The sequence below is a fragment of the Apteryx rowi genome, unplaced genomic scaffold (assembly GCF_003343035.1).
Source record: "Apteryx rowi isolate R43461 unplaced genomic scaffold, aptRow1 scaffold_45, whole genome shotgun sequence".
In the NCBI taxonomy this organism is placed as follows: Eukaryota; Metazoa; Chordata; class Aves; order Apterygiformes; family Apterygidae; genus Apteryx; species Apteryx rowi.
Genome location: NW_020450705.1, coordinates 2,267,933 through 2,279,831, shown reverse-complemented (window position 1 = coordinate 2,279,831; position 11,899 = coordinate 2,267,933). Strand labels below are relative to the sequence as shown.

Genomic DNA, 11,899 nt, shown 5'->3' with positions numbered 1-11,899 from the left:
GGGGGGCCGGGGACAGGGAGCGCTTGGGCGCAGGGAGGAGGCTGCGTGGGGAAGGGCAGACACAAGCCTCCCCCCGTGGCCCCCAGGCGACTGCGGGTCGCCGCCGAGGTTCCCCTTCGCGGAGCCCCCCTTGCCTTTGAACAACTCCTACCCTCCYGGGACCCAGTTGAGGTACCGGTGCCGCCCGGGGTACACAGCGGCCAGCGGCAAGTCCCCCTACGTCACCTGCCTCCCGGACACCACCTGGTCGGCGGAGAGCGATTTCTGCATCGGTGGGTTCCCGTGTCGGGCACGCGGGCGCTCCGGGGTGCACCCCGACCCCCGCCAGGACTTAGCGCGGGGAAGGGAAGCACTCCCCGGGCTGCGCTTTTTACAGCCGCTGGACAAACGCCCTGCACGTCCGTGCGTGGCTGCTTTTCCTGCTTAGAAATTGTTATCCCTGGGAGGTGATCTCTGCTCCCTTTAATTGCCAGCGGACTTTACCATCCGCTGACGCAGAGCGAGCGCTGCGGTAGAGTAAGGGCAGCCGTGCATTCGGACAGCAGCCAGGAAAGGTGCGGGAACGGCCGCGGGGTTCGGTCCTGTCTGCCGACCCGCGGTAAGGGCCCGTCCCGTTCCTGGGGCGGGCGGCGGGTGTCTCTCCCCTCCTTCTGCAGCGGACAAGGGCCTCCGTGCTGRGGTCTCTGGGTCTCTTTTGCAGTTCCTTTCTCAGTAAGCATCTACATCTCTGTAAATCTTTGCTCCTTTATGGTCCTTGGCTGTATTTAACTTTCAGTTTCTCAGAACTTAATGTGGATCTTAATCTTTTCCAAAAGCACTGGTACTTGCTGGCGAGGAAAGGCAGCTGCCTGGGAAACGGTCATTTGGTCTGTAACAACACTAAGCAGTCATGTAAGCTGCGCTCATCGTAATGGCATAAAATAAAGTTAATGCTGGTCATTTGTCCTTGCAGGAAAGCTATGCGATCCACCGGATATACAACATGGCAAATTTGATTACACAACCGATCTCCGATTTGGAGCGGTAATAAACTTCACCTGTAATGAAGGGTAAGTGTCTGCCTGGCTTCCTGGGCTAGTCAGCAGAGCTCAGGCCATGAGACAGCACCTGCAGGAGCTGGAGCCTCGGAGGCTTTTTGATGCCTTGGAGCTGTTTCCTTGGAAAGCACAGGCACGGGAGGAGGTGGTCAGAGCGGGGCGCCACGGCCATCAGGCTCTCGCCTGTCGCTGCTCTCGGGACAGCTTATCTTCTGCGTGCAAGAGCCTGTTCTTTGCAAACTGTTATCAGCTCCTTCACAATAATTTTCTTCGTTCCTGTTGGCCCTGTTTAGTAATTCAGCATTTAAGCTGGCTCCTGCAAGATACTTAATGCATTTTATATCCAAGAAGCAGCAGGTGTCCGGCAGGTGCCTTTGCTGTTGTGCGATGGATTCGGCTGCCTGCACCTTAGCTAAGAGGTCTTGGGCAAAGGGAGYTTTGGTGTCCCGGGAAGGTGGGAGGAGAGGGAAAGAGAGCAGCTTAAGGTAAGTCAGTGACACCCAGCTCTGTTCAGAAAATGAATTTCTGTGTGGGCCTACCACTGCGCTGCACAGCCCAGGGACTCTTAAGGGCTTGAGTGCCCAGCTTATGAGCAGGCTATCTTGTCTGCAGAAACTGTGAAGCAAGACACAAATTCACACGCTGCAAACTTAAACCCTTTGCAGGTGTGATGCCATCAGTGGACTACAGTTTAAAAAAATACCCCCTTGTTRAAATCTTTGCAAAAATCTCTCACTTTAAGGAATGCAACTGTTTTTCAGGGAGGGGAGCTAAGCTCCCCCTTCTAAAAAAGCAGCACTCCTCCGTCCCCGGGCTGTGCGGGCTCAGGGTGAGGGTGCTGTCTTGCTAAAGCTTCTCTGAGCCTGAACCTGCCCACTACCAGTATTAAGCATCTTATCACTACATCATACTGCATTTCTCTGGGTACTGAGCAGATTGTATTTTACAGGAGGGCTGTTTTTCCCCAGAGGTTCAGCTTCTCTAGAAAATGCCATTAGAAACTATAAAATTTTTTGAATTTCCCATGTTTTTTCACTCTTTTCTTTTTTTTAAAGAGATTCAACCTTTTCTTTCCTTAGGTACCGACTAATTGGGGATTCATCTGCACAATGTATACTTAAAGGCAACGAAGTTACTTGGAGTCCGATTCCACTCTGCGAGAGTAAGAGGATCTTAAATGCTTTGTGCACATCTCTTCCTTGAGGCTGCTACAATAGAACTGGTAGTTTGGGGAAAGGCAGGTTGATTCTCTCTTCTTGGCCCTTGATCCAAATTACATCAACCTCCAATGAGACTGTCTCCTTACTTCTCCCCCAAATGCTGCCTTTGGAAATGGGAATGGAAATACCAAGGGGGATCTGTGGATGTTGGCAGCAGCTCCTACAGTGGGATCCGCAAGAAAAGCAACTCCTGCGGCTGGTGGCTGGTATCGGCTAGCGTGGCCACGCGGCAGGCTTCCTGGCCCCGCGCGCCGTAGCCGCCAGGCTGCTGGGGAGGCTCGGTTACTTGTGTCGCGTTTCTCATCAGGCAGCTGCTGCTGAAGTGCTTCTCAAGAGCTGTGCTCTTTAAGGACTGGAATGCCTTCAGACATGCCTGTGCGTTCAAAATCTGAGTTCTCAGAAAGAGAAATTACTTCCAAGAGTTTGGTTGGTGCTATATGGACTGACGCTGTCTGCTGCTATAATAAGTATTCTAGCCTTGTTCTCAGCAAAGGCAAGAAACCCCCTCAAAGGTAGCTGAGGGTGCCTGACTGCTCAGCTAGACCAAGTTTATTGCCTCCAGGAGGCCTCTTCTCTAGGGCAGAGGGTGCTGTTTTGCTGTTGTACCATTTACCCATTTTAAAAACTGGAAAACATTCAGAATTTGAAGAAGCATTCAAGACTTTTAGTTTGAAATGGTTGCTTTAGGACYTGTTCCCTGTTTTTTCTTTGGCTTTTATTAATACCTTCTTAGCAGACAGRTTTTTGGCTCCATATTTGATGGAAATGTTCTTACATTTTTCTGCTGCTGTTTTTCCCTGCAGTTATTCCCTGTCTGCCGCCTCCTGGAATCGCAAATGGACAGCTTAATSCTGAGAACGGAGACTTTACCTTTGGCTCAGCTGTTACTTACAGCTGTCACCATGGCTTTTCTCTCATCGGAGAGTCCACGATTTACTGTACATCAGAAGATAAATTGAATGGGATATGGAGTGGTCCAGCCCCTGAATGCAAAGGTAAATATTTTCTTTCTCTCTGTTTTCTTTTGATTTCATTTCTCTTGCCTCCTCCATGTGAAACTGTGCTTTCCAGATGAGTTGACAAATATGAGAAGGTTCATCTGAGTTTTAAATGATTCCCAAAAGCTTAATGCAGTGATCTCCCAAGTCGTGGTCAGAGGCAGGGCTTGGTTTAACAGATTCTTCAGCCCATGGAAAGCCACTGCTATAATCTAGATTGATCCAGAAGAGACAGCGTTGCATTGCGTTGCAGACCAGAGCCGAGCAGGCAGGTAACCACAGGCAGGCTGGAGACCACGGCTGGCGTGAAATGGCTGAGGTGCTACACCTACAGCAGCACAGTTCCCATAGCAGCAACCAGACTTATTTTCCCTTTGGTATTCCAGGAAGYGTGAATGAAAATGATTTAGTTGTTCAGGAGGTTCCAGTTCTTAAAAGCTCTTGAAAAGCGGGTCTCTCCCTGCCTATGCCCAGAGCTTCCTACGACCGAAGCTCTGATCTGTGCCGTTTCTTAGTGATGTGCTTGGTTCTGCACTGCACGAAGGACCTGCCTCTCGTAGAGGCACTTCTGATAACGACTGTTTCTCACATAATGCTTCTGGGGGCACTGCGGGGCCTTTCCTTCCTGTAACAAATACTCTTATTGGCTTATGTTTGCTTCCAGTGGTCAAATGTCAAAATCCAGAAGTGAAAAATGGGGAGAAGTTGTCTGGTTTYGGCACTGAGTACACATATAGAGAAACGGTCACTTTTCAATGTTATCCTGGTCACGTTTTGATCGGTAGTGATATCGTTACTTGTGAAGCCGACAGTACGTGGAAGCCACCTCTGCCAGTTTGTGACCCRCGTAAGTATAAGCATATAAGCCTGTTCAGTAGATCAGCTTCCAAACCTCGTGCAGTTGTAGCCATGTGTTGGGAGCCCCTGGGGAGTATGCTAGGTTAAGAGTCCTTGTGGTGGCAGCCCAGGCCACTTATATATTTAGACATTAAGCTATTTGTGAATGGCAAATGGTCCAAAAGTGTATTGAAAGGAGAGGAGAAACTGCTTTCTATACCTGATGCTCTTGCTTCACCAGTTTTCAGACTTGTTTGGGATGCTGAGCTCAGCTGAATCCAGGTCCTTCAGACTGGGCTGGTGTTAAGCGAAGTAGCATCTCAGAAGCAGAGATGCTGCTCAATCTGCATCTTTCCTCCAGTTAAGCAAACTGTGATACATGCTGCTGTTCGCTAAATGGGCTAAATGCAAACCGGATCCAGGACACTGACAACCAAAACGGTTAAAATGATGTGCGCTCCCAAACAGTCAGTTACTGTTGTTATTGGAGACCCTTTGGGTGCTCTTCTGCAGCTAACTTTGCCTTTGCCTCCAATTGCTAGGTTACTGTGGTGCTCCTCCAAGGTTCACTTTTGCCGAATTAATAGGCACTGCGAGCAGCCAGTCTCTTGCTGGAACCGAGTTGACTTACGGGTGTAAACCAGGTTATACTGCAGCAAGTGGAAAGTCTTCTGTTGTTACTTGTCTGATAAATACAACTTGGTCTGCAGACTCCGAGTTCTGCATACGTGAGTATCTCTGTTCCTCTCCTATCTTGACTGACTATACTAGTGACCTTTACACACTCGAGATGTTACTTATTCTGAAATTTTGTTCATGCCCATCTCTGTGCAGACACACCTGGAAGTTTCTTGCTGAACTCTTTAAAGTGTATGGGGGTAAATCTAGCATTTTGGTCTACTCTGATAAACTTAGAACAAGGTCTGTGTGCCTTCAAGTGCACATTTATCACRTGTGTATAGGTCAAGTGCTTTGTTTTCCGAACAAACTAAAGAGCAGCTTAGTTCTCCCTCTAAGTCCCCATAATTCAGATGTCTCTCTCAYGTGTGCATACTAAGTGATCCCCAGAGAAGCAACTGCAATTGAGTGTAATTGTGCATCAGTTTTTTCTCTTTATTTTTAGTAAGGCATGTTCTGAGGACAGTCAGAGGTATKGGTGAGACTGTGCCATGGAGCTTTGGATTTCCTGCTGGTTCCTGTTCATAGCCTTTCCCACTTGACTCACAGAGCATAACTGCTGCAATATAACGAGCTTAGATTGTAATCACTGTTACGAGAGAGAAACACTGAACTAATGACATGCAATGTTGCCACAATGAGACTGGTTTAGTAGTAAATAATAGTAAATAGTAAAACTAGTATTGAGTAACACATATCACATTAGTACAGTTCTAACATAACAAAGGTCTGCAAAAACTTTGTGCTGTTCTTGATAATGAAGACAAAATTGTTCATACCAAGACACCTCGTACACGTATCGAAAAAACTCCTGAAGTATTGGAAGAGCTAAAGACTGATGCGGCGGCATATCCTCTTGTGTATTTTGTACTGCGTATTTGCTTTGTGYTAGCAGTCTTATTTAGCTCTAGCCCTCTGGCTTATTGGTTTAAGAACCTGCCTTTTAGAGGCATGCACTTTGCTGCAGGCGGGCCRTGCTGTACCTGGTACAGGTTGCTGCCTTTTCTTGCTTCTGGCTGGGACTGAATCCAGTCGCTTGTTATGCTACAGCACAGGCTCCTCTGCTGAGGAGGGGGGCAGAGGCCTCCCCAGGCGTCTCTCAGTGCAGCTGAGTTTTGGCGCAGTTGCAAGCCTGTCTGAGGTCTTGGTCTTGATCATGTAAGTCTGGTTAAGAGCTGTCACTTGGCGTCACTCTTCGAAGACAAATGAAGTAATTCCCATGCTGATTTCTTTTCCTCTAGGAAAGCAATGTTCTGTTCCACAAATAGAGAATGGGAAAGTAATAGCAGACAATTTCCAGTTTGAGACAACAGTGAAATTCATCTGTGATGCTGAGTGAGTGGATCACTACTCAAAAGGGACTGAAGCTGAAGGTCGGGAGCAGGGATCCGGACGCGCTTCACAGACAGGCAATACATCCGCCAGCCCCCGCCACTGCCAGTTTCCCAATACAAGTTCCCAGTAAAACTGTGTTATGCCTTCAGTGAGACAAGCAAGTGTGGCAACTTGTGCATGATTAGTAATACAACGAACCRCTTCAGTTCAGCTCTATATTCCAACTACATACTGGAAGCGTGGGTGGGATACAGCTCTACTGAGCTATGTTAGGTCACCAGCACCCTGAGACACAGTTCAACAGAAACCCAGGAAACTGTTACAGGTCTAGGAGTATAAACGAGTTCATTTCAATCCTTTACAAAGAAAAGGAGGCAGTGGTTCCCTCGCTCCTAGATTGGGAGTTATTCCTGTGCCTCTTGCTGACACACTGGTGAGGGATCCCTCCTGCTGAAGCTTCTGAAAGTTTATACGCTTCCCTGTTTGTCAGGTCAGGGCAGCCCTTATTTGCTGGTTTACAGTAGCTGTTGATGTGTCCGGATCCCATTTCACAGCAGGAGCAACTTCTGTTCTTGTATCCATGCAATGGTTGGGGAGGAGGGCGAAGAACCCTTTCTGGGTTGTTTTCTGAAAATTATCAAACTTCCTCTCTTTCTTTAGGTATAAATTAAAGGGGTCGTCTTCTGCCACATGTGTGATTTCAGGAAATGGAGTTGGCTGGGATACGGCATTTCCAAGCTGTGAAAGTAAGAGCCATAAAGATAACAGCTGGAGCTGTTGTGGTGTAGCTGCTTTGCTGGGGGGTTGGTCTGCTCTTACTTGTGCTTCAAGCTGCTGTAAAATTCAAAATTTCAATACTAGCTTGTGCTATGAGGCCTTAGCTGGAATATTCTTGTGCAATTCAAAAATCATGCTGACAAACTGGAGCAAGCCAGGAGAGAGCAACACAAAGCAGAGTTTTCTTCTTCATGAAGCAACCCCAGAAACTGGAAAATTATGGAAAAATTAGGAAAATTATGACCCCATTTATAAGTAGAGAATAGTTATTTTTCTCTGTAGTTGCCAGGGGAAAGATGAAAATAAATTGGGCTTAAATTTGATGTTAGAACTCCATCTAGTTAATTTGGTATAATGCTGAAATCAGGTAGTGCATGGTGTTGGGCAAGGCTGAGAATTAAGGAATATTATGGAATTATCTTCACTATTGGTTTTTAAGAGCACTTGGGGATGATCTATGCCTCACTGCAGAAGTTTAAACACTGTGATTTTGTGGCCCCTTCAATTCTATACTTCCCTAGGTGCTGGGTCCCTTGGGTGGCGTTGTTAGCTGTAGCCCAGGGTCTCTGACTACCCCTCCGTCTTTCCTTCCTTCAAGAGGAGTCAGCAGATCACCACTGGGGTAGTTAACATCTTAATGTGTCTTGTAAGTCAGTCTTGGCTCTTAAAGCTAATTACTATAGTAAGTCACTATAATTTTTCCTAGCTTACACTGTAGCATTCCACTTTCCTTCTAGTCTCCTGTCAGACAGGATACCTCCAGCATGCTTGTCTAGGCCAGTTACTGTGACAAGGAACGTTTTGGCTCGTGTGTGGGAATTCAGGTGTCTTGCTCTGTGTTTCAGGACTAAAGCTGGGGATGGCTGAAACATTTTTTCTAGTCTGATTAGGTGCTTCCGTGGCTTATTTCATGGAGTGGTATCCTGGAGTTGTGATTCATAGGCAGTAGCTAAGCTTCAGTATTAGGCAAGAAAGCTAAAAGTATTTTCAGGTGTTTCTAGATGTGTGTCAGTTGGCTATATCTTCTTCTTCCCACACATCTGACATACGTTTTCAGTTAGGAAAGTGCTCAGACRCTCTTGGTGATGTTCCTCCTGTAGGACAGCCCCCTGCTGTTTTCTGTGGACTGCCACCTGCGATTGACAATGGAAAACACAATGGCACAACAGAAAGCAACTTTGCTTATGGCTCTGTTGTAGTCTATAAATGTAATGATGGCTTCACCCTTACTGGAGAGGCCTCTATTCACTGTACAGTAGAAGATCAATCTCRTGGAGTCTGGAGCAAGCCTACTCCTGAATGCAAAGGTGACTGTCTCCTCTGACTATCTTGCTGTCTCCTCTCTTTCTCTTGGAAAACCTATTTTTTTGCTTCCTTTGTGAATCCTCAAATCAGATACTTCAGTTAAGGAATAAGCCTTCAAAACTTTCTGAAACAGCTTGCATTGAAATCTAGTGCCAAAAGCACATGACTAGGTTGCTGCAAAGACATGCAGGCTAATGGAAATGTATTCATCCATTAAACATCTGGAGCCTTGGATTACACAGGGATCCTATTCTCTGTGTTGTTTCAACTGTCACTTTAATGTGCATTGGCTTTGATTTGAGACACTGAGTGTTGCATAGTTTGAACTCCTGTGCTTAATGGGTGTTCAGTTTCACATTTTTGCTCCCTTCTTTTCCAGGCACAGCTAGCAAGATCATTGCTGGTAAGTAATAAAGATTCCTGAGTCCTGTGCATGTGTAAGCACTGGTCTGCCATGCTGTCCAGTGCTAGTACTAAGTGTGTATCTTAATGACTGCAAGCGCCGGCCGTAGCAGTGTGAGTGGCTGTTCTCCCAGCTGCCTGGGCTTCCTCTCTTGCCAGCCACGGTACCTGTAGCTGAAGCAGCAGGAAATATTGGCTGCTGTGCTGTGACCATTAACATGTTATTAGCATCACGTTATTCTCTGAAGTCACTCTTAACCACAGTCTGCCCCATCTTTAAGTTATTGTCTCTTAAGCAATTGTATGCATTCTGCTTAAACCTGGAATAGGCTTATGAGCTTTCTGCTGCAAACTGTTGTCATATTTATATTTTTGTTGCTTTATGATCATTCTTTGAAAAGAGGAAAAAATGCTAAATGTACTATATCTGGGAGTGGGGAGGCAAAAAGTAAGCGAATATATTTGGAGTGAAGACAAGTTTCTTATTTGTCTCTTGTAGGAATCCTGCCCCTCCTCCTGGCAATGCTGGTTATTCATTTCTAGGCTCAAGAAGAGGCAACTGGAAGAGCTGGAGCGACCCCTCAGAGAGTACTGAACTGTAGACGTGTTGGACTTGGTCACACTGATCTCAGGGTTCTGGATTTCACTCTTGTGAGATTGGACTAGAAGTAGTAATCTGCAAATCTTAGATGAAAAAAATGGCATTGATCCTCTATCACGCTCCCTCCTGCTGCCTGGGAACTGCTTACGCTTTTGGTTGCAGGTATAATAGCTGCATGTTGTGGTGAACACACAGCAGCTTGCATATGTGGCCTGTGCTGGCCGGTTCCTGGCCATCCAGATGAAACTACCGTTCAGAAATCAAGTGCAGTTATCCCCCTGTTAAGTTGTAATGATACCAAAGACCTTCATCCTGCAATATTGTAGACTCATGAAAACAGGGCTCTTTAGGTACCTCCCTGTTTTGTTTTTCAGCTCCACTAAGGCAGTGTTGTGTCTGATCCTAACTGGGGTTTACGCGTCTTAAGTGTTCTGAGGTGAAAAGTGATGTTGCTGCTAAGAGGGTTAACCGTGACTGTCTTCCTGTGAGCGATATACGCTTGGGAAAATTAAGACTGATGTCCGACTTGTGCTTTCCCTTCATATTATCTGTAGGTACTGAGAGACCTGAGGATATTCACATAAAAGTGTTTGCTCTAGTTTTTACTTTAAGGCAAGTCTGAGCTGTTGTGCAAATAGCAATCCATATAAATTGGTACTTTCACTGGAGGAAAATATTTAAATGCCTTATTTCAAAGAACTACTATTCTGACTCTTCCTGTACGTACTAAAACTAGTCTTGTGGTCTCTGCAGTTGCAGTGTCTTTGTATTTTATCAAAGCTTTTCTCTTCCTGCCTTGAGAAACATGCTGCTTGTCTCTTCAGTGACTTAACACTTCTTAGGAACTGGCAGAGTGGGTTGCTCAGCTGAGAGCTCTGGGGAGAAAGTTGAACAGGATGGGCGTTTCACAGCGGCAGTGGAGCTTGCCCGCGGGCAGCTGGTGTTCAGCCTGCGGAAACGTCGTGGCAACCGAACGCAGAACCTGCAGGTGGCTTTGCAGATGCCACCAAACACCAGAAAGTCGCTTCACTGGAACTTTTCACTTTCTGCTCCCATGCTTTCTGACTGGTAGGAAATCAGTGTCTTAGTTTGCACCTGGAAGGTGTTTGCTGGTTTCGGACAGGGTGGCGCAAGGGGCTGCGCAGCCCAACCGCGCCGTCCATCCGGCGGTCACATGGGGCTGCGCGTGGATGGAGGAGGAGTGTGGACCCCCAGTGCAGAGAAGGCCTGGGACCAGCTCAGCTCTGGGGGCTCCTCTTGGCTGCTGTGAAGGTGAGGGAGCAAAAGCTCTTTTGGTGGCCAGCTGCGCTGGCGGCTCAGGGAAGTCCCGCGGTCTGGTGCTGCGGGCAGCGGTGACGCGTGGGGACATCTTGGTGCGGCTTGTCGAGCGAACGTAGGCGCTGCTGCGCAGAAAGCCAAACCCTTAGTGTAGTCATCCGTGGCAATCAGGACACGAAACCTGCGTCTTCTGAGCATTTCGCTTTCGTCCTGCCAAAACTGGCCTAGTCGTGTGCTGCGTTGAGGATGGTTTGAGAAAGGCGTAGGATATAGATGAGTGAGAAAGCGTGCTAAAATAAGGTGTGCTGTCCCCTCCCTTCTTTCTTGATTCAGGCTTTGTAAGTGCCACAGGGACAGCTCAAGTATTGAGACCTCGCTCACCATGCGTAAACCAAAGACGGAGGCAGAAATTCCCTTGACTTGTTTGGCTGATAGCCGGCCCTTGTTACAGTGACGCTGTCTTTCCGGATTTTAACAGAACCAAGTTAAATGATCAGAGGGTTAAATTATCAATCTGCTGGCTTTGCATAATGCATAACCAGGAGAGGGAAGTATTCGAAACGCACGTACCACTGACTTCTTTGTGTTTCTGCATTTTTACCAGCGCTTTCCCGTTAACAGGAACATGCATCTATTTCCAGGGAAAAGCACATGCTGTAATTTCCATCAGCCTGTTAGCCTCATTACAAATCAACTTCTCCCTTCCAACTGCAACATTATTCTGATCGACTGCCCTGTGGCACAGCAAAATAACTGTTTTCGGAAGTAAGTCTTACCAAATAAGAATTTGCAGTTTGTTTGTTTTTTTAATAAGCCCAGTGAATGACTAGATGAACAAAACATAAATTTAAAGCCTAGTAGCTTAGTGCTGTGTTCTGTTTTGTTATCATAATCCCAGCACAATCGTTGTCCTTACTGCGTAATTCAGAGTGATTTTTTCCAAGTGAGTTCGCTTCTGTCATTAGGGTTGAACTTGAAGGGATCCATCCTTGACCGAATGGAAGGAGCCGTAAATGCTGTGACAGAGTTTACAGGTGCGGCTGCTGCTAAAATCTGCTGTTGAAAGAGCGCGAACGTACTGTGTTACCCGTGAATACAACTGAGTTGTACAAAATTTTACTTTGCAATGCAAATGTAACGAATCGAATTAAATTATGAAGTTAAAACGCTGTTCGTTTCGGAAGTTGCCCGTCAGTGACGAGGAGAGGAGAGGCCCGAGCTGCGCACCGCCGGCTGTGGTGCCGTGGGGAGGCGGAGGTCTCGCCCGGCCGCTCGGACGGCGAAAAGCCCCAGGGGTTGATTTTTATTTCGCCCCCCCGGTGGTGCGAGATGACGGCGCCAGGCTGGATGAGGCCCGGAGAAATAATGGTTGGGAGAAGTGGGGGGCGGCAGCCCTGGGCCTCGGCGGCGGGTTTGGGGGGCCGTGGCTCC

The 11,899-nt window shown here is 47.2% G+C and overlaps 1 protein-coding gene across 1 annotated transcript in view; it reads left to right on the top strand.

Annotated features, from left to right (window-relative positions):
* Positions 1-11,899, top strand: part of LOC112971645 — a 90,347-nt gene that overhangs the window by 48,314 nt on the left and 30,134 nt on the right. Inside the window, exons 52-61 of the mRNA XM_026077246.1 lie at positions 17-272; positions 953-1,049; positions 2,117-2,199; positions 3,061-3,252; positions 3,920-4,102; positions 4,635-4,820; positions 6,012-6,105; positions 6,766-6,851; positions 7,983-8,189; positions 8,567-8,590. Of these exons, the coding sequence (XP_025933031.1) occupies positions 17-272; positions 953-1,049; positions 2,117-2,199; positions 3,061-3,252; positions 3,920-4,102; positions 4,635-4,820; positions 6,012-6,105; positions 6,766-6,851; positions 7,983-8,189; positions 8,567-8,590 (1,408 nt within the window). The remainder of the gene's footprint in view (positions 1-16; positions 273-952; positions 1,050-2,116; positions 2,200-3,060; positions 3,253-3,919; positions 4,103-4,634; positions 4,821-6,011; positions 6,106-6,765; positions 6,852-7,982; positions 8,190-8,566; positions 8,591-11,899) is intronic.